Source organism: Miscanthus floridulus, chromosome 4 (assembly GCF_019320115.1).
Source record: "Miscanthus floridulus cultivar M001 chromosome 4, ASM1932011v1, whole genome shotgun sequence".
NCBI classification, from domain to species: Eukaryota; Viridiplantae; Streptophyta; class Magnoliopsida; order Poales; family Poaceae; genus Miscanthus; species Miscanthus floridulus.
Genome location: NC_089583.1, coordinates 1,071,258 through 1,098,471, shown reverse-complemented (window position 1 = coordinate 1,098,471; position 27,214 = coordinate 1,071,258). Strand labels below are relative to the sequence as shown.

At 50.0% G+C, this 27,214-nt stretch overlaps 1 protein-coding gene, 1 long non-coding RNA gene and 1 pseudogene across 2 annotated transcripts; 1 reads left to right on the top strand and 2 right to left on the bottom strand.

The window, feature by feature from the left end:
• Positions 1–2,522: 2,522 nt before the first annotated feature.
• On the top strand, positions 2,523–3,090 carry LOC136550686 (uncharacterized). Its single transcript, XM_066542294.1, has 2 exons — positions 2,523–2,945; positions 3,061–3,090. The coding sequence occupies exons 1-2, from the start codon at positions 2,523–2,525 to the stop codon at positions 3,088–3,090; spliced, it is 453 nt and encodes a 150-aa protein (XP_066398391.1).
• Positions 3,091–6,372: 3,282 nt separating this feature from the next.
• Positions 6,373–15,878, bottom strand: LOC136550685 (glutamate receptor 3.4-like; annotated as a pseudogene).
• Positions 15,879–23,182: 7,304 nt separating this feature from the next.
• On the bottom strand, positions 23,183–25,081 carry LOC136550745 (uncharacterized). Its single transcript, XR_010782361.1, has 3 exons — positions 24,996–25,081; positions 24,745–24,915; positions 23,183–23,355 (listed from the first exon to the last, which is right to left on the bottom strand). It is a non-coding gene; the product is annotated as an uncharacterized lncRNA (long non-coding RNA).
• Between the last annotated feature and the right edge of the window lie 2,133 nt (positions 25,082–27,214).

Genomic DNA, 27,214 nt, shown 5'->3' with positions numbered 1-27,214 from the left:
GTATCGACGTCCATTTTTGTGCCATGTCATCTGTTTCGCGGACTCCTCATTCATGTATAGCCGTTGGATCCTCGGTATGAACGGAAGGTACCGTAGGATTTTCACGGGGATGTCAAGCTGCCTCTTGAGACCATCACCATAGTCTACCTCAAGGAACCTAGAGGATTTACACTTTGGACAGTGCTTAGCTTCTGCGTGTTCATTTCTAAATAAGATGCACCCCTTTGGACAAGCATGTATCTGCTCATATGGCATCTTAAGTACACGGAGGAGTCTCCGCGACTCGTACATGTTCCTTGGCAGAATGTGACCTTCCGGAAGCAAAGTGCCAAAAACTGTCACCATAGCATCGAAGGTGTCTCGACTCAGGTGGCACTGGGACTTGAAAGCCATAAGGCGTCCAATGGCATCTAGTTGAGAGACCTTTGTCTGGCCGTGAAGGGGTTTCTGTGCCGCAGACAACATGTCGTAATACGCCTTTGCGGTTGCCTCTGGCTCCTCATCCCTACGTCCTTCACCGAAGTGTGCTTCATGATAGTCACCTAACATGTCTCCTACCCCGCCATCAGCATCAAGATCCTCGATGCGTTGTCTCACGACCTCGTCTCTCCTACGTCCTTCACCATGGAGGGTCCACCGGGTATAGTCTGCCATAAATCCATACTTGCCAAGATGTTTACCCATATCCACCTTTGTTTGTTTACACCTGTTCTCACACTCGCTGCAGGGACACCAAACTTTATCCGTTTCTTTAGCCTCCTGAAATGTTGCTTCCAAGAAAGCATTGGTCTTCTTCATCCATTCATCAGTCCAGTCTCCATAACCCCTTCGGCCAGTGTACATCCACTCACGGTCATCCATCATTTACCATATACGCGAGTAATATAAGAATCCATTGCATCTACACGAGGATCCTACTATCTAATAGGTGAAGATAGGTCCTAATCCCACCCGAGGATGCGTAGATGAGGTTAGTTTCCATGCTCTACTCCTATCCGAGACAGAATTTTGGCAGCACCTCCCCGCTCTTCTCCAAATACACGTCTCGGTAGGGAGATTGTGTATCCGGAGAAAAACAGGGAGATGATGCCGAAACTCTGTCTCGGATCGGAGTAGACCATAAAAACTAACCCCATCTACGCATCCTCGGGCTGTCCAAAAAATGTGGACAATTCGAAACACATATGGTTATAGATATGCAAAGATCTGCATACTTCCAACCGTATCCCTTTCGAACGGGAGACACCTAACTTGGTTATGTGATCTACGAACATGATACGGAAAGAGGGGTTATACCTTGGGTGGCGGTGGAGTCAGGCTAGCGGGGCTGTGGAGGGGCGGTGCAGTGGCGAGGCAATGCGGTGTAGGCAGGCCCGCAGTGGTGAGGAATACGATCGGGGTCGCCGAGGTACTCCGGCTCGGCTCCGACGGGCTCTTCTCTGCAAAAAAAAAAAGAACATACGGGCTTAATTGAAAATTTTGACAGAACCTCCCCTACACGGTGAGGTTTCTAAAACCTGCAAAAAAACGTACGGCACGATGGCCGATAACCACATATGCATATGCATTGGATTCACATTCATATAAACATATATAATCACAACTACTGCTACTACCACCACCACCAGTATAAGTGAAGCTTCATCTGTTTCAGAAAGTTGAACCAGCTGCCTAGCTAGGATTATTCAGTTGCACCTTGTGTGTTTTATTTGTGGCTGTTTCTTGTTTGAAATCAATCCCAATTCCTTGACAAAAAGATTGTGACTACTGCAGCAAAAGGGAAAGGAAAAAGAAAAGAAAAGAAAATACTGTAGTTTGCAAACAAAGCAGGGATCTGCTTCCTGCGGCATTGCAGCCTTGCAGGTCGTCCATGCTACGTTTGTGCTTGTGACATAAACCAACTGCACCTTGAGTGCGTGACAGAACCAGTCAGCCAGCCTGTTGCTATTATGCATCCATGCATCCATAAATACGAAAGTGTTTTGCAGGACCATAGGTCGCTTTATATGCTAGTCCTTGACTCCCTGTAGGAGTCTATAATAAAAACAAATAGTGACTACTGATTTGCATTAGCATGCATGTTACCGTGAAAACTGCGAACAGCTGGGTCAATGCCTATCGAATAAAAATAAAACAAATACAATAGTCAACACGTCTACCTTTAAATGTTGTTTAAGTGGTTTTGCTTTTGATTTGTCGTTGTAGCAATTTCTCATGCTTTTCCCCTTCTAAAATTTCTTCCACTAAGCCACTTGCCTATTGCCGGCAAAAAGGTTAACGGGGCTGCTGTATCACGCCAAGCTTTAGGATTTTACCTAACTAGCAGTGAAAGCTAAACTTAAATCGGTCATGATCCTGCAAAATCGGTCATACCATTTGGTGGCAAGCCTATTGTTCTAGGAGGTGATTTTCGTCAAATTTTACCTGTTGTGCGGAAAGGCTCACGATCTGCCGTAGTTGGTGCATCCATTACGAGCTCTAGACTTTGGCAGCATGTTGTTCTATTAAGACTACACACAAACATGCGACTTCTCAACCCCTCTTTAGAAGAGAGCAAACGTGATGAGCTGGAGCAATTTAGCAACTGGGTCCTAGCTATTGGTGATGGTACTGCCCCTGCCGAAAGGAAAGGGGATGAGTGTGAGGCTTCATGGGTTACTATTCCTGATGGTTTGCTAATTCATACCGATGGTGATAAAATTGCAGCAATAGTGTTTGAAGTATACCCAGACTTTTTGATGAACTACAATAATCCTGAATATTTGGCTTCACGTGCTATTGTCTGCCCAAATAACATTACTGTTGACGAGATTAATGATTTCATTGTCTCGCTCATCCCTGGTGATAGTGTGCACTACCTAAGCTGTGACACTATATCGAAATCGTCTGAACACATACCAGATTTTGATGTGCTCTACCCTACTGAGTTTCTGAATTCTATCAATGTGAATAATTTCCCTTGCCACAAACTTGTATTAAAGAAAGGGGTCATAGTAATGCTGTTACGAAACCTGAATCAGAATATGGGGCTCTATAATGGTACAAGACTGCTTGTTACAGAGCTTGGACAGCGCTTGCTGCGGTGCATAATACTAACGGGGTCTAAAGTCGGCGAAGAGGTTTTTATACCAAGAATCGCCCTTAACACTGCAGATGTGAAGTGGCCATTCATGCTACAGAGGAGACAATTTCCAGTACGAATATGCTTCACTATGACAATAAATAAGAGCCAGGGGCAGACTCTTTCAAGGGTTGGCCTTTACCTAAAAAAACCTATTTTTACACATGGCCAACTCTATGTGGCTGTTTCACGATCGACTTCTAGAGGTGGCCTAAGAATTCTGATTGAGAATACTGATGGTTCGTGTGGCTCAAAGACTCGAAATGTTGTGTACCGAGAGGTCCTTGCGGCATCAGCCTTAAACTTTTGCGATGGGTTAGATTTTGGGCCTTGCTGTATATACGTGCTTTTGAAAATGTTGGCTGGCCACCTACATCTCTTATTTTGCATTGAGTGTATTGGTTCACATGATGTGTGTGATGTCTTCTATACCAAGGTTTCCCTCTTTCGATCTTAATCTCGCATATGAAACTTATTGTGCCATGACGGTTGTACTAATTCTATATCTCATTATGTGCCTGCAGATGGGAGATAGGTTGATTCCTGGTCTCATGCCTGGTAACTGCAGTGAGACCATATGTGTGCGTGCCTCTAGGTTTTGGGACTTCTATGATCCACATGATGAATCAAAGATGTTGCATAGTGACTTGGTTTTGATTGATGAAGAGGTACATATTGTCGCTTGTCTTCCTATGCTCACATGTATGCTGACTATAAGATTATGTATATTTGTGATAGGCTGTAAAATCCATAGTTTTTACCATAACTGCGTAGGTTTTTTACTATGGAACCTAGCTATAAGATATAAAGTTACATGACAGGACTCTAAAATACCGAAGGGAGACACAATATGCAATAGTGGCAGAACCGTTATCACCATTCATCTTGCCTTAGACTAGACTTGCTGAACTCTGCTTATTTGTACAGGGAAACTGCATCCATGTACAGATTTACCCACCAGACCATGAGCAGTTCAAGCCTTTGATATCCTTTCTGAACATGATAGTTTTTATGCATGTTGATCTAAGACTGGTTTATTCTTTTTTATGCTACTCGTTTTATTATGACACAAGTAGCTGTACATGATAGTTTTTGTCTTCCTAAAATCATGATTATAGTTCAATACTTTGTAAGGCATATATATCGAATGGATTTTGAGATCCAAAGTTGTAGTTTGAGGTAAAGATGAAATTATTTTTAATGATAAAAGGGAACTGATGTATTGTTACCATTCCATTAGGTGCCTTTGAAATATTTTAGACGGTTTGTACCATTAAGAAGCATAAACGCTAAGGAGAAATTCTTAATTTAACAAATCCACTGCAACAGCATAGTTTACAGGCAAGAAAATGTAATAGACAAGTTTTAGCACAAATTAATTTCAGGAAGGAATAATGCATGGTCTGCACGCAACTGTATAGACAAGTTTTAGCACAACTGAATTACCGGGGCTGCAGAGGCCGGACGCCGTGCCGGAGATGGTCGCGAGGACGCTGGGCCCCAGGTGGTGCTCGACCGAGCTTAGTCTCCTCTCCGGGTTGCGGCGCGGCGAGCGGATGGAGGAGATCGGCCGCGGGCGAGACGAGTCCAGACGGCGGGCCGCCGGCGGGAGCGGCCAGCGTGGGCGGGCGGGCGCGCGCGGGGCGGCGCGTAGGCGCGGCGTTGCGGGTGGGGCGGTGACGGGGGCGGCCGGCGGGCCAAACTTTGCCGGTGGAGGCGGCTTCGGGGCCGCGGCCGGCGGGCGAGCGCGCTGGGCGCGAGCACGGCGGGCGGGCACGAGCGGGGCAGCGCAGGAGAAGGCGCGGCGGCGCGAGGATGACGGGCAGGGCGGGGGGGGGGGGGGGGGGGGGGGGCGGCGCTGGCAGGGGCGGTGAGGGAGCGAGGGGAGGGTTGGTTGCAGAGGACGCGGTGAGGGAGCGAGGGGGAGGCGCTGGCACTCTGGCAGGGGCGATGAGCGTGCGTGCGTGAGTGAGTCTCGGCTGTGGCAGTTAAGTCCTGGGTCTGGCCTTTGCCGAGTGTCCGCGATCCGGCACTCGGCAAAGCCAGGATTTTTTTATAAAAACATTAAAAATCTTTGTCGAGAGTCAAGCCGATAAGGCACTCGGCAAAGACTATACTTTGCCGAGTGCGAACCCTAAGACACTCGGCAAAGGTATTTTAAAAAAAAACTTTTCTATTTCCTTTCTCTTTTCCTTAACCGTTTTTTTCCAAATTTGTTCCAATACACTTTGAAAATACCTTGTCAAATTCACTCAACAATGCAAATTTGATGCTTCAGCGAAAAATAGACCATGATTTCATTAGTTATAGCTCAAATTCCATTTATATAATTGCTATTACAAATTAATAATTATCAAATGGATCCAAAAAATCGCTAAAATTTAACATGACACGATCTTTGATGTCTATTGGCTATACAAAAAGTTTCGGAGTCAAACCACAACTCGACCGTCACTTTCACTCCAGATCTTACCAGATCATTCTCAACAATCATGAAACTTCTTCGGAGATGTTTCGGATTGTGAGCAATGTACGTGACAACTTATGTGACACCTTCTCAATTTTTTACCACAACATCCACATATGATATCATGACATCTTATCAAATTTCATGATTTTCGGACTTCCTTTGTTTTTTATAGTATTTAAAAACCATTCAACCACACGCTCGGGGTCGTGTTTCCGAAATAAGATGTTCGAAAACCCTTATAATCTTATAGGTAAGGCCTCAAACTGGGTTGAATAACATGAATATCAATTTTATACTCATTTTCCAAATATTTGAATCACTTGCGATTCAAATTTAACTTAATTCAAAAAAATTGCTTGAAATGCAATTAATTAGTTAAATATAGCAAATAAATTCAAAAATACACCAAACTTAAGCATGGAGTACCAAATGTGGTATGTGGAGAGGTGAAAAATTTTGAAGTGCAGGAGTCAAAAAAAAATTATACTTTGCCTAGTGTCTGCTTTTGACACTCGACAAAGACATTCTTTGCCAAGGGTTGCATTTGTATACTCGGCAAAGAGCTGACGGCGGCAGGCTGGTTTAATGGCGGGCCAAAATTTGCCGAGTGTGAGACGTTGACACTCGGCAAAGAAAGTACTTACCGAGTGGTATGTCTGAGCACTCGGCAAAGAGGACGTCTTTGCCGAGTGCTGAAACTGAGCACTCGGCAAAGATCAGCTTTGTCGAGGGTCGTGTCTTTGTTGAGTGTTCGAGGTTGGGCACTCGGCAAAGACAGGCTTTACCGAATGCCCGAGATAAAAAAACTCGCAAAATTATCGGCACTCGGCAAAGCTTGCGATTCCGATAGTGACTTGTTGGAGCTGCTCCGGATGGCCCTCTTGACCTCGGACTCCTTCATGTCCACGAAGAACATGAAGTCCGGAATGCTGGTCTGCCTGGCGAGCCGGCGCAGGCTCTTCTCCTTGTCAGGGAACGGGCCGCCGCCGCCGTCGTCCTCCTCTTTGGCGCCGTCGCTGGTCCCGTGGCGGTGGTACTGGCAGAACTGGAAAAGTATCCTGGCGAAGTAGACGAGCAGGGCGACGCCGCAGATAAGGAAGAGGCCCCCGAAGTTGGCCACGCTGAGCCTTACGGGGCCGCCCACGCCGTCGGTGGAGTCGCACGTCCCCGTGTTGAGCCAATTGTCGTGGATCCGCTGCAGGTCGCCGCTCTCCGACAGCTTCAGGATGGCCGTCGACAGGTCCACAGCCGGGGGGGGGGGGGGGGGGGGGGGGGGGGTCGTGCGGGAACGCCTATTGTGTTTCCACAGATCGTCGTCGTCGTTGGTTAATTTGGTGGAACAAAAAAAGAAAAAACATGCATGTTGGACTTACGAATCCCCATCCGCCCTTGGTGAACTCCTGGCCCACCGTCCTGAACTGGCAGTTGAAGGAGAGGAAGAGCTCCACGTAGGGCAGCTCGTCGACGATGGCCGCCACGCCACCGTTGCTGGGTCCGCGCTGCAGGCTGTCGGCGTACGCGTCGATGGGCAGCTCCCGGAGGCGCGACGCCTTGACGCCCAGCTCCTTGATCATGTAGCTCCCGGCGAAGGAGCCTTGCTGGTAGCCGATGGGGTGGTTGCCGGCGAGGAGGTCGTTGATGCCTTGGATGCCCGTCGACAGCTGCTGCACCGTCAGGCTGGCTGTGTAGCTCTGGGTGATGATGAGAACCACCAAGAGCCACATGATGACGACGAAGCGACCAAGACTGCTAACAGTCTCCTCTCCTGCATGCATTTCACTTTTCATTAGGATTTCAGATTCACCTGAAATTAAGATGCTGATTGCTGAATCGATCGACACATTGGATTGATTCACCGGCCAGCTCTACTCACGACTCACTTTGCGAGAAGAACACTGCGGCGAAGCTGAACCAGAACATGGTGCGCATCTGGTTCCACGGCGACCCCCGGAACTCCTCGTTGTGCCGGTGCTCCAGGATCCACACCACGGCGCCGATGAAGATGCAGAAACCGACAAAGGTGCCCCACAACTCCGGCGTGAAGGGCTTGAGGAAGGCCCACTCGTCGGAGCTCCTGGCCTTCACCGTGGACACGACCACTAGCCCGGAGTCGATGTACGGCTGCGTGAAGTCCACCACCCGCGTCCGGTTCGTCACGATCGAGATGTCGCCCACCGCGGCGTCGAAGAAGCCGTCCGCCACATTCTGCACCAGCTCGTCGTAGCTGGGGCTCGTCTCGCCGTCGCCGAACAGGACGAACGACACCGGCACCGGGTACGGGAGCTGCTGCAACGCCGCCTTGAACACGTCGACGCAGTAGCCGCTCACGCCGTCTTTGCTCGTGTCGTCCCTGGACACGAACTCCTTGTACGACGTCCGGTACGGCACGCCGATCCTCAGCGGCTGGCCATTGTCGGCGAACACCCACCCGCGCGGCGTGTCCGAGGTGCCGCCGGGCCAGGTGACGCTGGACATCTGCTGCTGCTGATCCTTCTGCTGTTGCTGGGGTGTCGTGCTGGTGCTGTTGGCGGCGGCCCGCCGTCGTCGAGCAGCGTGGGCGCGTCCACCGACAGGCGCGTGTAGTTGGACCAGTAGGCGACCCGGCGGACGCCCGTATTACCGCCGACGTTGAGGATCTCGTAGGCCGGGTTGATGAGGGTCCCACTCCCAGTCCCATTCCCATCGGCGTCGAACTGGAACCCCACGCGCCCGTGACGCCGGTGAAGTTGGCGAGCATGATCTTCTGGAGCAGCTGCTCGCCCTGGTCGAACACCCTGAGCGCGCTGAGTTCCAGGCTCCCAGCGTGCTGCCGTTGGCGTCGCGGATGTTGGGGTCGGCGGAGAAGGTGCCGTTGCAGCCGGCTTCGTCGAGGAACTGGTCGATAGCGTGTGCCGCAATCCAGACGGAGTCATAGGCGAAGAGGCCGTACGCGTTGACGGCGGCGGCGGCATTATTGTTGCTAGGTGGTTCGACGCCGGCGAGAGACGAGCGACGCCTTGGCGTCCGAGTCCGGCGTGTACTGGCGCAGCGTGAGGACGCCCTGTATATTATTAGACTCGGAGGCGGCACCCGCACCATCGATGGCGGCGGCGGCGAGCCAGTCCGTCGCGATCCAGGCGTACTCTGCGACCATCATGCCGAGGTCATGTGGGGCGGTGAAGACGTCGATGTAAAGAAGAACATGAGCTTCGCCGTAGATCTGCGGGTACAGCTTATTATAAACATGATGAACACATCCTAGAACTTTGAACTACTAGATCTAGAGGGGGAGAAAAAGATGGAAAAGGCTGACCGTCTGTGCCCTTGGAGGAGGATCCGCTCGCGTCCACCATGGAGTCGGTGAAGTCTGCGCACGGGCAGCGACGTTCGGGGAAGAGGTCAACAAAGTCGTCGACGTCGGTGGAGCGGAACGACACGGCTGGTGACTTCCCGTCACTAGCTACGCCCCTCTCTGATCGGGATTAGGGTTTAGGTTTCGGTGGGACGTTCGGCTCAGGTGAACCTCGTACTCAGAGCCGCCGGCTCCCACCTCTATTTATTGCGCAGTGTGACATGGGCTCTCCAGCCATAGTGGGCTGGGCGCCCCCGATCAGGGTGCGGATCAAAGGCTCAACTGAGCTGTTGGGCCCAGTTTGAGATTAGAGATCAATCTAACAATCTCCCCCCTTGATCTCCTACCATCTTTCAATTTCATAACATTTACTTTTGTTCATTCCATTACAGATTAGCGCATAGAGCATGTTTCATCGTCATGGTCAACTACCGATAGATTTAACAATTACAACACACCACTCTGTTCTGAAATAGATACTTAACTTTGGGCCTTCTTTTATCCAGGAATTATAGGCTTTCCTTTAAACCCATGTCGGCTACATGTTCTCTAAACACGTTGGGTGGTAAGCCTTTTGTTAGCGGATCCGCGAGCATCTTTTCGGTACTTATATGCTCAAGACTTAAGACATGATCCCGGACTTTATCTTTCACAACATAATACTTTATGTCAATGTGTTTGGCAGCACCACTTGACTTATTGTTGTGAGCATACTGTACTACGGGATTATTATCGCAGTATAACTTAAGTGGTATATAGATGTCGTCAACCACCTTTAAACTGGGTATGAACTTTTTTAGCCAGTTCATCAGCCCTGTTGCCTCATAACACGCTACAATCTCAGCATACATTATGGATGATGTAGTGACGGTTTGCTTTGAGCTTTTCCATGAAATAGCTCAACCTGTGAGAGTGAATACATATCCAGACGTGGATTTTGTATCATCTTCCGTATAATCAGAATCTAAATATCCCACTATATGGAGTGAATCTGATCTTCTATACGTCATCATGAGGCTTTTCGTTCCTTGCAAATAATGCAAGACTTTCTTTACTAATTTTCAATGTTCTGTTCTAGGATTGCTCTGGAATCTACCAAGTAACCCGGCAACAAATGCCAAGTCAGGGCGCGTACATACTTGAGCATATTGCAAGCTTCCTACAACTGAAGCATATGGAACCATTTTCATTTGATCGATCTTATACTGGTTCCTGGGGCATTGAAAATCCTCATATCTGTCGCCCTTGAGGCCTTGACTATAGGAGCAGGTGAGAGACTACATTTGTGCATATTGAATTTCTTTAATATCTTTTCTATGTATGCCTTTTGTGACAGTTCTAATACCCCTTTACTTCTATCTCGATGAATCTCGATCCCTAGAACAAACGAAGCTTCACCAAGATCTTTCATATCAAATTTTGAGGATAAAAACTTAATTGTCTCTAGTAGTAGACTGACATCACTACTAGCAAGTAAGATATCATCCACATATAGGACAAGGAAGATAAACTTCCCATTCTTAAACTTTGCATAGACACAATTGTCCTCTACATTCTCTTTAAACCCAAAATTCATTATTGTCTGATCAAACTTCAAGTACCATTGTCTTGAAGTTTGTTTTAATCCATAAATGGATTTCTTTAGGCGGCATCCCATTCATTCTTTTCCTTCCATGACAAAACCTTTCGGTTGTGCCATGTAAACATTTTTCTCCAAGTCCCCGTTGAGAAATACCGTCTTTACATCCATCTGATGTAATTCTAAATCATAATGTGCCACTAATGCCATTATGATTCTGAAGGAATCCTTACATGAGACTGGAGAAAAGGACTCATTGTAATCAATCCCTTCTCTTTGCGTAAAGCATTTTGCCACAAGTCGCGCTTTATATCTCTCTATATTCCCTTGAGAGTCAGGTTTTGTTTTGTAGACCCATTTACGGCCTACTGTTTTGGCTCCTTTAGGAATTATTTCTGAGTCCCAAACTTTATTGGCATTCATAGATTTTATTTCATCTTCCATGGCCTCAAGCCACTTTGATGAATGATCACTTCTCATGGCTTCTTCAAATGAGGTGGGATCATCCTCCATTTGAAATTCCTCAGTGTTGTATACTTCATAGTCAGCAGGAATAGCTAATTTTCTAACTCTATGAGACCTTCTAGGAGCCTCCACATTTGGCACATCTTCTGTTTGAGGTTGTTGTTGCTCCCCCTCATGTGTGGCAATAGGTTCTACAGGATCCTGAAGAACAGGTTCATCATCGTCATTCATTGTTGCCATAGGCAGAATAACAACATGTGCTTGCACCACAGTATCTTGCACTGTCGGTGCAGTGATAGCAGGTAATGAGAAAAATGGCTCATGAATCATCAGAGTGGGCGCATACACCCGCTTCTCTTCAAGGTCAATTTCTCGAGCTACCATGCTCCCCCTCATAATTTCATCCTCTAGGAAGACAGCGTGTCGCACGCAATGTTCACATCATCACGTAGTGATAACAAATAAAGCTCATTTTATAAGATAGCAAGACCATCACATGCATTATTAAATGTTAGGAGCGGCGAGGATGCGTGGGTTTGGCACGCTCGATTCGGGCACGTCAACTTCACCGCGCTCCGCAAGATGGCGCGTGACGAGCTCGTCTGCGGACTCCCACTGCTTAGCCAGGTGGAGCAACTCTGCGACGTCTGCCTGGCAGGCAAGCAGCGCCGCTCGCCATTCCCGCAGAAGGCCCAGGGACGCTCCACCGAAGTGCTCCAACTCCTCCACGGTGACCTCTGTGGGCCGATCTCGCCGCCAACGCCCAACGGTAATCGCTACTTTCTTCTTCTGGTCGATGATTTCTCCCGGTACATGTGGATTGCTCTGTTGCCGTCCAAGGACGGGGCAGCAGAGGCCATCAAGCGGATCCAGGCAGCTGCTGAGAGGAAGGCAGGGAAGAAGGTGCTCGCGCTCCGTACCGATCGGGGCGGCGAGTTCACGGCGACGGATTTCTCCAAGTACTTGCGCCCAGCTCGGACTGCGTCGCGAACTCACGGCACCACACACACCTCAACAGAATGGTGTCGTGGAGCATCGCAACCAGTCCGTCGTGGGGACAGCGCGGTGCATGCTGAAGGCGAAGGGGCTTCCCGGAGTGTTCTAGGGCGAGGCGGTCATAACGGCCGTCTACCTGCTGAATCGATCCTCATCGAAGAGCATTGGGAGCAAGACCCCCTACGAGCTCTGGATGGGGCGTGCGCCGGGCGTTCATCACCTCCGTACGTTCGGTTGCATCGCACACGTCAAGGTAACTTCGCCTAATCTGAAGAAACTTGATGATCGCAGCAGAAAGATGATCTTCGTCGGGTATGAGGCTGGGTCCAAGGCATACCGCGTCTACGACCCCTCTACCCGCCGAGTCCATATCAGCCGAGATGTCGTCTTCGACGAGGGCGCACAGTGGGCGTGGCCCGCTGATCACAACGGAGGCGACGCCGACTTCACCATCGATGAGCCCACGGTGGAGGTGCCCACCATGGTCACCACCACCAGCACGATGGTGGGTCGTGCTCCCTTGGTGACCACTGCGCCAAACGCGGCGTCTCCGGCAACACCAGGCTCACAGGCGCCCACGCTCTCGCCAGCGGACGTTTCACTCTCAAGTCCAGCACCAGGCTCCTCTGCTGCCCAGCTGCAGCACGATGTCGAGTACGCCACACCGCCCGGGTTCGGCTTCAGCGAGCACCTCGACTTCGACCATGACGACGAGGCACCTCTGCGGTTCCGCCGCATCGAAAACGTCCTCGACCAGTCAACTCCACCCGGCTTCGATGACCGGGACCTGGAGGAGCACCTCTTGCTGACAAGCGACACCGAACCAACCACGTTCGACGAGGCGCTGGAACACGAACACTGGCGCCACGCGATGCTTGACGAGATGACGTCCATCGAGGCGAGCGGAACCTGGGAGCTCGTCAATGCTTCCCCGCGAGTGAAGCCGATCGGCTTGAAGTGGGTCTACAAGACCAAGAAGGACGCCACGGGCGTGATCACCAGATACAAGGCTTGACTCGTCGCCAAGGGGTACGTGCAACAGCAAGGCATCGACTTCGACGAGGTCTTCGCGCCGGTGGCCCGACTTGAGTCCGTGAGGTTGCTCCTCGCCCATGCCGCATCACAAGGCTGGGCGATGCACCACATGGACGTCAAGTCCGCGTTCTTGAACGGCGTACTCCAGGAGCAAGTCTACGTCGAGCAACCGCCGGGGTTCGTTCTACGCGGTCAAGAGAACAAGGTTCTGCGCCTGGAGAAGGCGCTGTACGGCCTACGTCAAGCGCCCCGCGCCTGGTATGCCAAGCTCGACTCCTCTTTGATCGAGCTGGGCTTCCAGCGGAGCACCTTCGAGCACGCCGTGTACCTGCGTGGAGTAGGCGTTCGCCGGCTCGTCGTTGGTGTATACGTGGATGATCTGGTGATCGCCGGTGGGAACAACGAGGACATCACCAAGTTCAAGGAGGAGATGAAGGCAAAATTCAAGATGAGTGACCTTGGCCTCCTCCACTACTATCTGGGGCTCGAGGTGACTCAGAGTGAGGCTGGGATCACTCTCTGTCAAAGCTCTTATGCTGCGAAGATCTTGGAGAAGGCGGGGCTGGTTGGCTGCAACCCAAGCCACACGCCCATGGAACCTCGTCTGAAGCTCAGCAAGCTAAGTTCGGCTCCTTCAGTTGACCCTACCATGTACCGCAGCATCGTCGGGTCCCTCCGCTACCTGGTGAACTCTCGGCCCGATCTCGCCTACTCGGTGGGGTACGTCAGCAGATTCATGGAAAATCCCACCACCGAGCACCTGTCTGCCGTCAAGAGGGTGCTCAGGTATGTCGCCGGCACTTTGCAGTTTGGGTGCTGTTACAGGAAGATGAAAGGTGCTCAGCTCGTCGGATTCAGTGACAGCGACCTGGCGGGTGACATCGACACTCGCAAAAGCACAACCGGAGTCATCTTCTTCCTCGGCGGCAGCGTGATCACCTGGCAGTCGCAGAAACAGCGTGTTGTTGATCTGTCATCATGTGAAGCAGAGTACATAGCCGCGGCCACTGCAGCATGCTAGGGTGTCTGGCTCGCTCGTCTCTTGGCTGAGCTCAAGGCTGAGAAGGCAGGCGCCACCACACTGAAGATCGACAATCAGTCAGCTATCGCGCTCAGCCAGAATCCCGTGTTCCACGACCGAAGTAAGCATATTGACATAAGATTTCATTACATCCGTGAGTGTGTCGAGGAGAACAAGGTTCAGGTTCAGTCCATTGGGACGGCAGAGCAGCTGGCGGACATCTGCACCAAGGCACTGGGGCGCGAGCGATTCTGCGAGCTGCGCTCTAGACTTGGCGTTCGTCATGTACAGCGAGCACATTAGGAGTAGGAGGAGAATTGTTAGTTACTCTTACGTGCTCTAGTTAGGCAGCATGTTTATTTCGTGCATGTGCGCAGGCTCCAGCTTGTGGTGATCGCGTACAAATAGGATGTAGTGGTAGTTTGTTAGCCATGAACCAGGACATGCCGCCATGGCCGGGCGACGTCGCGCGTGGGGATGGACGCGCGCCTTTCTCGCGTCGTGCGCGCCATGAGCGGCATGATCTTTCTTTCTTGTTTCAATAAATGGCAACACATGCATCAGAAAACGCTGCACTTCTTGCAGCACAAATTTCCTGTGTCCAGTTCTTGCCGAGCTCCCTGCGATCGCGCTCACCGCCGCTCGGCTTCTAACACAAAAAGTGAATGAAGGAAAGGGGAGATGTTGGCTGCACCCACAAATTAAGCCCCCACATGACATGATGATTTGGTGCTGCTGATGATGCGTAATGACGGGGCAACCACCCAAAACGGAGGACGCAAGGCATATCACATCACAGCATGATTCATGGCAATCTCACCAAGGATGGAATGGAAACCCCAATCCCCACGAAAGAAAGGAAGAAAACAGAGCAAAAGCAGAGTAGGATTGTACCTACCTTGGATTGTGCCGACGAATCCGCTGCACTTGGTGTCCTGGAAGATGACGCTGAGGTTGGTGCCCCTCAGCACGGTGGGGTCGCCGTTGACGTCGTCGACGGCGAGCTGGATGGCGGTCCTGGCGGACCTTCCGATGACGGAGTCGAAGGTGAAGAGCGCGCCGATGGTGACGCTGGGCGGGCGCGCCGCCGCCTGCAGGGTGGCTGGCAGGGCGGCGCAGAGGCAGAGCAACCGGAGGAGGAGGAGGAGGAGGAGGGTGCTGGAGCTGGAGCTGGAGGAGGAGGACCAGGACGACGCCATCTCCTTCCCCTCCCCTGCTCTGGTCGAGGCTCAAGCCCAAGCCAAGAAGCAGCAGGTGATGGTGATGGTGATGAGGGCTTATGGCTGTCGCCTCAGCCGGCCCCTGACTCCGGTCCGGACATGGCAACGGCGGGCGGAGACAGAAAGATACGATTTGGGGGGAAGAAAGAAACGAAGGAACAAGCGAGCACCGACGGCGACGGGATAAAAGAAAACTTGGGTGGAATGCCCGGCAGGCCGGCACCACCAGTGAATGAAGAAGAAGAGGAGGGAAAGGAAGAATCCAGCAAGAAACAAAGCTGGAGAGGCTCCAAAACAAGAAAGAAGAGGGGCCAGGCCTGGGCTGTCCGGGGATTGGAATGGATTCCATGTGCCCTGTTCGCTTGACACGGTTTATAAAGCCAGCGAACGGGACGAGGCCTCTGCCATTTCGAGCTGACTGCGTCAGAGGAGAGGAGAGAGAGAGAGCAGGAGAAGGCGGCTGCTGCTGCTGCTGTGGCTGTGCTTGAGACTTGATGAGGCCTTGTTGGACTGGACACCCAGAGCGAAGCCAAGCTCCCTTGCTGCTAGGACGGAGTATCGTCACAAATCAGCCCATCAGCTCGAGTTATTGCCAAAAAGAAAGGAAGAAAAAAAGAAACCATCTCGATCGTCTTCCCTCCTCCACTCCACAGTCCATCATGTCGACGGAGCGGAGGGAGAGTGTGTAAAACATGCATGCATGGTATTGCTGGTATGGTAGGCCTCTCTCCACCAAGTCTTTTCTGCCGGCTTGGAAACGGATTCTCATCGTCTCACACTCTCGCTCCTCATTCACACCACACAGGTCATAGGGTCAGAGTATGTATATAATATATATATATATATATATATATATATATATATATATATATATATATATATATATATATATATATATATATATATATAATTTTGTTTTCATAAAAAAAAAGGCTCCACGCACAACACAAAGCGAAAAAAAAGTGAAGGAGTCAAGTCAAGCCATAAAAAAAGGGGAGGCTCCACGCACAACACAAAGCGAAAAAATAAAGTGAAGGAGTCAAGTCAAGCCAAGTCTTGTCCCCAGTCCACGATTATTCTAGTGCATATGTTATTAATATACTTATATTCTACTACGAAATGTATGAGTACGACCCACCCGTGGTGGTACTATGTAGTAAAAATCAACAACTTGCAAGATGGGACACGAGTACTCCTCTGTAACCATCGATCTGATACCATCGCAGCAAAACCAAAACAAAAAAAACACATCTAACATAATCCGGGCCAGATTAAGCCTAGGTATGCGAAGTGAGCCTAGCTGTTAGAATATCGTCAACCTTGCTCATATGAGTTTAGGCCATCAATTTAACACAAGTTCTTACAATTAATTACTCTAACACAAGTTCGGACCTGTCCTTTTCTTATAGGATTTTTGCGTACCCCGGTCGGAGATGTGGGGTCGGAGTCGAAAGTAGTGCTTTTGCCAGGCCTTCTGGTCGGAGAGGCCATCCGGAGGCGGGCTAGGGACCGAAGTGAGCCCTCCGGTCGGAGAGGTGGGCCGGAGTCAGAAAACAGGCGTCGCTCCTCTTCGGCCAGACCTTCCGGTCGGTGATTGGATCGCCCTTCTGGCCTGTTGTCCAGATACTTGGGTCGGCCCATGAGTTGCGTGTTGTCTGCTTGGGCCGAGCCTTTGTTGGGAAGCCGGTCCGCGAGGGACCCCGGGTTTATGAACTCGACAGGAGCCCCCGAGCCCCTAGGCGATTCGGGCAGAATCGTCTGGGGGATTTTTGTCTTGACGGCGGGTGCTCGTGAGCGCACCCACGGGTGTAGCCCCCGAGCCCCCGGGCGATTCGGGCAGAATCGTCTAGGGGATTTTTCGTGTTGCCAGCTGGGGAGGTTTTTGTTTCATTAGCGGGTGCGTGCGAGCACACCCGCGGGTTGTCGACGAAATATGGTTGGCAGTCCACCGAGGGGGGTGCCCGTGGTGGTAGATTGTCGGTAGACGGTGCGTGTAATCAGGAACCAGATGGTGACACAAGGCGCAGAGACAACGATTTAGATAGGTTCGGGCCGTCTGATCGACGTAATACCCTACGTCTTGTGTCTTTGGTGTATTGTATTGATTGAGGTGTAGATGATTGTCCTCCATGAGGGGGACCCCTGCCTCTCCTTATATAGTCTGGAGGAGGAGGGTTACAAGTAAAGTATCCTATTTGGTACTATTACAATATCTGGTACAACTTGTAATCTAGCCGTGTACGTCTTGATCTTACGGGCCGGGCCACCTCGGATGGTGCGGCCCATGTACCATCTTGTGGTACCCGGGGGTATATCCCCCACAGCTAGTCCCCGAGCGCCATGTATTTTGATGTGACACGTCATTTTAACCTTCTCCGAACAGTGAGGCTTGAGTTCTTAACATCTCCGACCACCGTTGTCGCCGGAGAAATAGGTTGTCCGAAGAATGTATGGTGCTCTTAAGAAGAAAGAAAAAGATTTCCATCCTGGGAAGTGTGCCCACTTGTATTTCTGAAAAAAATGTAAGTGCGTCTTGAAGCGTAGCGTCTTTGATCATCAGAGGCGTAGTGGTCGAAAAACAAGCACATTCACCGCAAGGTGAAGTGTGCCCACTTAGTCCCCGAGCCTGGTAGTAGGTGACGCAGGCACATGGTGCCAGGGTCTAAAAAGAATTCCCAGTTAAGTTGAGAATCCAATCATCGTACAGGCGATACGAGATGCACCGGCAGGTGTATCGTACCGATGTAGTCCCCGAGCTTGCTGGAAGGCGAGGTATGAGCCTTGTAGCAAGGTCTAAGTGAGAAAAAATACCCCAACTGTATGCGAGTCGACAGTCGCATGTAGTCGAGACTGCAAAGTCCCCGAGCCGTGGTCGGAGAGTGGTCGAGGCAGTCCCCGAGCATAGGTCGAGGAGCGAGCGACGAAGTCCCCGAGCTGTGGTCGGAGAGTGATCGAGGCAATCCCCGAGCGTAGGTCGAGAAGCGAGCGACGAAGTCCCCGAGCATAGCTCGAAATTCCTGCAATATAAATATGTAGAATGGTAGTACATGATGTACAAAATAATAAATTATGGAGAAAAATCAGCGGTGAAGAAATAGCGTATGACGCTCAGCAGTCATGAGCATGATGTGATAAAGCAGTTGGTGCTTTGTAAACATCAGTGTTAATGTGAAATTTATGTTTATACTTAATATAAATTGCTTGACCAGTTAGTATGTAGCTGAGTCTCCAGCCCTAGCTAGCCCGTTAACCATAACGCGGGGCGCGGAGCCCGTGCACGTGTAGGATGAACAAAGCGTCGCTAAGGAGCCGCTGCCGACCACCCATAACGCAAAGGGCAGACGATCGTGCACGTGTAGGGAGGAGCCGAAGACAGGGCCTTTTCTAGAGACATCGAGCGTCAACATGACTGGTCGAGGATTTGCATTAAGTATAGTTGTATGTTATATTTAAGATTGTATACATGGACAAACGTTATTTGAAGAATAATCATGGCAAGGACGTTGTGGAGAAACGTCGTAATGAAAATTATATTAAATATAAATATTAGAAGTGTACTTATCTTTGATAGAAATCTGGTCGGTGGCGATGAAGTTGTCCGGTCCTCGAGCTTTTCGGCCTGTTGTGACGGTGGTCGTGGTTGTCATAGCGTCGTTCTTCGTGGCGATCATCATTGCGACGTGGTCTGGTGGTCGGGGCTCGGCGGAGCCGCTCGGGACGTGGTCTGGTGGTCAGAGCTTGGCGGAGCCGCTCAGGACGTGGTCTGGTGGTCGGAGCTCGGCGGAGCCGCTCGGGACGTGGTCTGGTGGTCGGAGCTCGGCGGAGCCGCTCGGGACATGGTCTGGTGGTTGGAGCTCGGCGGAGCCGCTCGGGACGTGGTCTGGTGGTCGGAGCTCGGCGGAGCCGCTTGGGACGTGGTCTAGTGGTCGGAGCTCGGCGGAGCTGCTCGGGACATGGTCTGGTGGTCTGGGGTCGATGTGGCTCGACGCGGCTCGCTCAGCGGCTCGCTTGGCTTGACGTGGCTCGATGCGGCTCGCTCAGTGGCTCACTTGGCTCGACATGGCTCACTAGATGGCTTGGCGTGGCTCGCCTCTGGCTGAGACCGCTCGCTGTTGGAGTCGTCGTATTTGGCTCCATGATGATGGATACGTGCAAGTAGACCTCACGTGTAGTTGCTTTGCTTCCTTCTGTGCAGATGTATATATGTATATACATGCTACGTATCTTGTTAGCTTTGCATGGCTTGGGTAGATCACGTGTCCTTGCTGCATGCAAAGCCGGAATTAACTAGAGCTTTTCAGATCTTGCATGCTTGTCGATGGTTGACTCCGATCTGGTGCATGGCTGTGATGCCTGGGCCCATCGCGCGGCCAGAGCATGACTCTGTAGATTGAACCCATGTCGGGCCTCCTTGATTGGTCAATGATAAGTGTCGTTGGTGCAGATCCATAATCGATCATGCCTGGTTGCTAGCCGCTCCTGCATGCAGCCGTGCGTTGTGATGTATGTCCATGCATGTTGATCTCATCTGGAGTTGGCTTCTTTTTTCTCGCTTGTTCCTCCTTGGTCCCACTGATCTGGCTGATCCATACAAGGTGGCCACGAGACCTAGAGCTATGCCGCCGACGTATAGCAGCTTGTAGGATTACTGATCACTCCCGATGAGATCCATACTGCCAATATGGGACAACACCGAACGATGATGAACGCAATTAGATTCTTGAAATAATTATGCGTATATGTAGGTATCTGGATATGTATTATATCATAGGATATTATAGATTGAAGATTGACTTAGCTTTCGAGATGAAACTGCATGTGACAACATCGAGCAGCCTGCATCCCACCGCTCCGTAGATCTAGATGCATACGTGCTCGAATATTTCTTCAATTGCTCTAGTTTGCTCGTACGACCAATTAACATCTTTGATGGAAACATAGCTCCATGTTGCTTTATTGCTGGCCGCCGTTTGATCGTTGGAGTGCAGTAGATGCGAAATCAGATCCGTCTATCGAGGGATGCCGCCGCCAGTCGCCAGCTTGCCACGGATGAAGTTGGTGAAGAAAATCCCATCTGGTTCGCCGGAGGATCAGCACGCACACCCCCTACCTGGCGCGCCACTGTTGATGAAATATGGTCGGCAGTCCACTGAGGGGGTGCCCATGGTGGTAGATTGTCGGTAGACGGTGCGTGTAATCAGGAACCAGATGGTGACACAAGGCGTAGAGACAACGATTTAGACAGGTTCAGGCCATCTAATCGACGTAATACCCTACGTCCTGTGTCTTTGGTGTATTATATTGATTGAGGTGTAGATGATTGTCCTCCCTGAGGGGACCCCTGCCTCTCCTTATATAGTCTGGAAGAGGAGGGTTACAAATAAAGTATCCTATTTGGTACTATTACAATATCTGGTACAACTTGTAATCTAGCCGTGTACGTCTTGATCTTACAGGACCGGGCCACCTCGGATGGTGCGGCCCATGTACCATCTTGTGGTACCCGGGGGTATATCCCCACACGGGTGTAGCCCCCGAGCCCCCGGGCGATTCGGGCAAAATCGTCTGGGGGTGTTTGTCAGCGGGCGTGTGTATGTGTTTTTTAGTTGAGACGGAGTTGTCAACCAAGGCGTCGTTGTGCAGCCGAGGCGGTTAGTTTTGGGATCGAGCGAGGTAGAGCTCATGGATCCTGACATCGGTGCGCGCCTTGGGATCGGGCGAGGTAGTTAGTTTAGGGATCGGACGAGACGGAGCTCGTGGGTCCTGACGTCGGTGCACGCCGTGGGATCGGGCGAGTCAGAGTCATGGATCCTGGCCTTGGTGCAGCCCGCGCAGCCGAGGTAGTTAGTTAGTTAGTTTAGGGATCGGTCGAGACGGAGCTCGCTGATCTTGGTGTCGGTGCATGCCGTGGGATCGGTCGAGTCGGAGTCATGGATCCCGATGGTGCGAGTTCGAGGTCACAGACCCAGGCGTTTTTTGGTGTGCAGTCGAAGCGTAGCCGGATGGGGCGAGTTCGGGGTCGTAGACCTAGGTAGTTTTTGGAGTGCAGTCGAAGCATAGCCGGATGGGGCGAGTTCGGGGTCGTAGACCCATGCGTTTGGTGTGTAGTCGAAGCATAGCCAGATGAGGCGAGTTCGGGGTCACAGACCCAAGCGTTTGGTGTCTTGATCCCCCGAGCCTCGTTGGGCCTTAATAGGGGTCGATTTGAGTTGTGTGCGTCTCGACTCAAGTGGCACTGGCACTTGAAAGCCATAAGGCGTCCAATGACATCTAGTTGAGAGACCTTTGTCTGGCCATGAAGGGGTTTCTGTGTCGCAGACAACATGTCGTAATACGCCTTTGCGGTTGCCTCTGGCTCCTCATCCCTACGTCCTTCACCGAAGTGTGCTTCATGATAGTCACCTAACATGTCTCCTACCCCGCCATCAGCATCAAGATCGTCGATGCGTTGTCTCACGACCTCGTCTCTCCTACGTCCTTCACCATGGAGGGTCCACCGGGTATAGTCTGCCATAAATCTATACTTGCCAAGATGTTTACCCATGTCCACCTTTGTTTGTTTACGCCTGTTCTCACACTCGCTGCAGGGACACCAAACTTTATCCGTTTCTTTAGCCTCCTGAAATGTTGCTTCCAAGAAAGCATTGGTCTTCTACATCCATTCATCAGTCCAGTCTCCATAACCCCTTCGGCCAGTGTACATCCACTCACGATCATCCATCCTTTACCATATACGCGAGTAATATAAGAATCCATTGCATCTACACGAGGATCCTACTATCTAATAGGTGAAGATAGGTCCTAATCCCACCCGAGGATGCGTAGATGAGGTTAGTTTCCATGCTCTACTCCTATCCGAGATAGAATTTTGGCAGCACCTCCCCGCTCTTCTCCAAATACACGTCTCGGTAGGGAGATTGTGTATCCGGAGAAAAACAGGGAGATGATGCCGAAACTCTGTCTCGGATTGGAGTAGACCATAAAAACTAACCCCATCTATGCATCCTCGGGCTGTCCAAAAAATGTGGACAATTCGAAACACATACGGTTATAGATATGCAAAGATCTGCATACTTCCAACCGTATCCCTTTCGAACGGGAGACACCTAACTTGGTTATGTGATCTACGAACATGATACGGAAAGAGGGGTTATACACTACCGGACTCCTTGAGTTTGCCGAGTGCCCGAAACACTCGGCAAACTACGTAAAACACTCGGCAAATTGTTCGCCGAGTGCCACACTCGGCGAATAGCACTCGCCATAAATAGTACCGGCAAAGCCAACTTTGCCGAGTGCCATTTATCGGGCACTCGGCAAACATTTTGCCGTGTGCAGTTTAGCTCTCGGCGAAAGTAAACGGTCGTAACGCCGGACCCGCCGTTAACAGTTACTTCGCCGAGTGTCAAACGGCAAGGCACTCGGCAACTAGTTTTTTAAAAATATTTTTTGGTTTTTAGAATTCCTTTTCGCCGAGTGCTGCGCTCGGCAAATGATAAACATATGCCGAGTGTCGCACTGTAAGATACTCGGCAAATATTTTTCAAACAGTATTTGGGTTTTTTAAAAATCCTTTTCGCCGAGTGTTGCTCTCGGCAACTAATAAACATATGCCGAGTGTGGCACTGTAAGACACTCGGTAAATATTTTTCAAACAGTATTTGGTTTTTTTTAAAAATAGCTTTTCGCCGAGTTTCTTGGTAATAACACTCGGCAAATTGTGTTTCTTTGCCGAGTGTCTTGGTCATAACACTCGGCAAAGCCTCAGAAATCTGATTTTTTTTTGTTTTTGCATTACATTTCACAGCACATATATATATATCACAGCACAGATATGTTTCACAGCACAGATATGTTTCACAGCACATATATCACATATATATATCATCTCCACACACCACATCACATATGTCACAATAATCCACAATGGTACACAAATGTCATACCACAATACCAACATAAGGTTCGAGTTTAAAGTATCCACCACAAGTGCATTACAAGCATAAGTGCAACACAAGGAATAAGTTCAACACATGAAAAGAAGCAAATCACCAATTAGACCACGGCGACTGCTGCGGTGGGTCATGAGGTACATCGTTTGATGCCGCCGATTGACCCTGCACAAAGAATAGATAAGATTACTTGATAGCTGCAAAAGGAATTGTTGAGACATATATAGCTTAGGGTCGTTTATTTGATGGTAAGTATGCCCTATTCAATTCTTTTAATAGTCACTTTGTATATGTTGGGTCCTTTTGGTGCTGAAACGTTAGCGAGGCAAAAACACTGTTTCATAACTTAAAAAGTACGGAGTAGCTCTGAATAAGCTCGTGGAACAGGCTGCGAGGAAGCTGGTTCTTGTTCGATCAGTCGGCAGCTGCCGCTGCTCAATGCTGTAGCCTGTAGCAGCAGCAATACTACTACTACTGTGCTACGTTTATAAATTAATTCAGAAGCACCAACAGTTGGAAAACTGCTAAGTGATTTTATGATCTTCTCTATCATGATTGATTTTAATATCCATCTCAGATTGGCAGGTGTTACAAGCAGAATTTTGAGCTAGGACTGTGAAAATGTACAATACAAAAATTAGAGGTCTATCAGATACTTCTAGGAAATAGGATTGCAGAAGTTGTACTATCTTTAAAACCCTTAACCCTTGATTTGGAATATAGATCTATGATTCATTGATTGCAGCTAGTTTCGTTAAAGTGCAACAGACACTGAAAATGTGCCTTTCTTCATGTCCCAAACTACCCAGGTAAAAAAAATGGCAAACAATAAACTCTCATTTTTTTTTGCCCGAAGTTGCACCAGAGCACCATGGTCCAAAGTTCTTGAACACTACAAATCCCGAGAGGAGCCACATATGTGCACAAAATTTGGCCCAGTTCCAGACCGATGGCATCTATCAATTTGTTAGTAGTAGCAATTTTTAAAGTATTCTCAAGTTGCACACAAATATTTGTAAGAAAAACATTTACTATAAGAATGCCAGATATATATTGATATATGACGCTAATCTCAAGTCAACCACTGCGAAGTGTGGTTCAATGCATCAGAGAGTTTTGTTCAGGCAAGCAAACTGCAAATTCAAGTGTAAATTTAAACTAGCGGCCGAGGCCAAGAGGCAATTATGAAGACGAGAAACGACTTATATGATAGGCCGTATACGGTATGACCGGCCGGTTACGGGTATTTTTTTCTTTCCTTCTATATATTCCAGTCAGTCTAGCTTTATTCTTTTTTTTCTCACATTGTTGTTTCTTACAAATTTTGTAATCCAGAACCTATAATAAACCCCAAGGATACAAACAACCTAGCTAGATTATCATAATTCATAATCTAGATTATTATAATCTCATTCATAGTTCAGATTCTAGTAATGTAAAATTGATCCAAACAAGTCCTTATAGTGCAGGTCGGCTACCACCGCCATTCTCCATGTTCAAAAACTTAACACCCATTGCTAAAGACTAATCGGCACTGGGGATAGATGTACTCACAGGAGTGTCTTCAGGAGGACGAGGAGGAAGGAATAGCGCTTGTGGCAGAGGTTCACCCATCTTCGCGCCGAGATGGTGCATCCACTGAAACATGTGCTCCTGCCTCTGCCGATCAGCGTCAATCTTCGCCTCCAACGCTATTCTCTGCCTCCTCTCTTCTTCAAGCTCGGCCTACAAAATTTCACCCCACTGTTACAATGGAAGTCAAAGGTATGTAAGAAACAATGAACGACGAATAAAAGAGTAATAACCTGCAAAGTCTGCATGGCGTGCTGTGTACTGGTCGGCCGTGGGCGTATGGGCGGCCTCTGGCCCGTGTCGCTTGCTCGGATCTAGGGAGAGAGTGGGGGTAGTGGCCGTGTCGACGACGCTGTCGCCAAGCCAGTACCTGCCATGCTTCTTGCCTCCTCCCACCCTCATGACAAGGTCACCTTCAAAATCCTGGGTGCTCGGATCGTACTCGGCCCATGGACCGCCTTGGCCGCCGTTGTGTACTCGGTGAGACGGCTTTGGATGGAGGGATTGCTGTACGCCGAGGGGGGGTCCTCCGGGTTGAAGTCGACGGCGGATGTCGCCTTGCCCTTGTGGGCCATAGCCCATGCCTTCACCTGGGAGCAAGGTGCGCCACCATGTGACGCCGACTGTGAAACAAACAGTAAGATCATTAGAAACTATGCAGAAGCAAGCGTTGGAATACATAAATGAAGTCACGTACCCATCTCTCCCGTAGTACCGGCAAGGGTAAGGTTCCCCTGATGGTGTGGTGCACCTGTCATCATCAAATGTCGCCTCCCTGACAAGCGGCGTGTGTCTCCGACCACTCCGGGGAGCACCACTTGTCCACCATTTTCCTCCAGCACTCGCCTTTACCGGCCACCCAAATTGGAGGCACCTACACTGTCAACATGCATTTGTCATATAAGAACACAGTAAGTGTACTTAATCTCAGGAAGAAACTAGTATTTACCAGCATGTATTGCTCTTTGGTCAGCGTCAAGGTTCTTGCGAGGTCTTTGTCGATCTTCACTTCCTCGAAGACAGCTTTGTATTGCTGTACAGCCAGGATACGCGCCTCGTAGTGCATGTCCTTCACGAGCTTGTAGCAGGCTTTGTGAGCGTGCCTCTCGGCCCTCTCCTCGTATCCCTCATCACATCTGTAGTAATCCTGCATATAAACATTATGTATGTAGTCATTATTTCAAGGATGTGATAGGAATGCGATGTATTGAGCAAGATAGTGCGGGGAAGGCTTACCCACAGCTCTTTCACAACCCGCTGCGCCTTGTTGTCGAATTTCCTGCCTTCCCGATCTCGTGCATCGGGGGCAGAGGTGTAGTGCTCGAACGTGTAGGCCGGCTCCACCCCTCCTGCCCAGGCCACCAGGCCGGGGAAGTGTTCCCTACACAGAAGGCCCAGGATTCCACCAGGAAGGCGTTTGTGATCACCTGCAGCCACAACCTTCCATCCCCTGTCCAAGTGATTAACGAAAAAAATATTAGTTTGTATTTTGCCATGTTAAACATATCAAATGAAGTAGCGATAACATCTTAAGATACTTACCTTGGCCCATTGAGGCGAATCACTGGCCGTTTCGTGAAAGGTATAGCCTGTTCCGGGAGGCGTGAAGGGCCTCGCAACCAGATCTTCGAAAGCAGAGGAAGAGGAACCCCCCTACCGAGGGCTCCTCGTGCTCGCCCTCCTCCTCATGCTTGCCCTCCTCCTCGTGCTCGCCCTCCTCCTGCTCGGCCTGCTCCTCGTGCTCGTGCTGCTCCTCCTCCTCCTCCTCCTGAGGCGAGGGAGGTACAGGCGACGGCGGTCGAGTCGCTGCACGCGCCTGCCGACCCTGGCCTCTCAGCCGACCCTAGCCTTTTGGCCGACCCCTGCGCCTCCGCGGTGGCTCCTCAGCTGCAGGAGCCTCCTCAGCTTGAGCGGACACCGAGCTCCGATAAAACGACCCGACGGACCTCATACCGCCCACCATCTTTTGTCAATCACCTGCAATTAAAAAGAGTAAACCAATAAGCACATATAAATAGGACAACCTAAAAAAGAAATGCAAAATAAATGAAACATAATTAGAAAATGATAGTATTACTTGTATTAGAAATAGGCATCATGATCGGGATCAGCCGGATCATAACTCTCATCATCACTATCACACATGTCGAAATAATCAACACTATCCGAAGGACCAATGTTGTCATCATCGGCATTGCCTATCCGAAGAACTTGCCTCCTTTGGGGCCTGGTCAAGACGAAATCGGCCTTAGGCTTGCTCCATGTCTTGCCGCCTCTAGGAGGCTTCATTTCTTGCTTTGGTCTATCGCATAACGTTGCTAGGTCCACTCTAGCCTTAACGTTGTCCTTTGACTTTTTAGTGTCCATGAGTGTTCCCCAAAGTGCCTCGGCCACATTCTTTTCAGTGTGCATCACATCAATGTTATGTGGAAGAAGGAGGTCATCATAATAG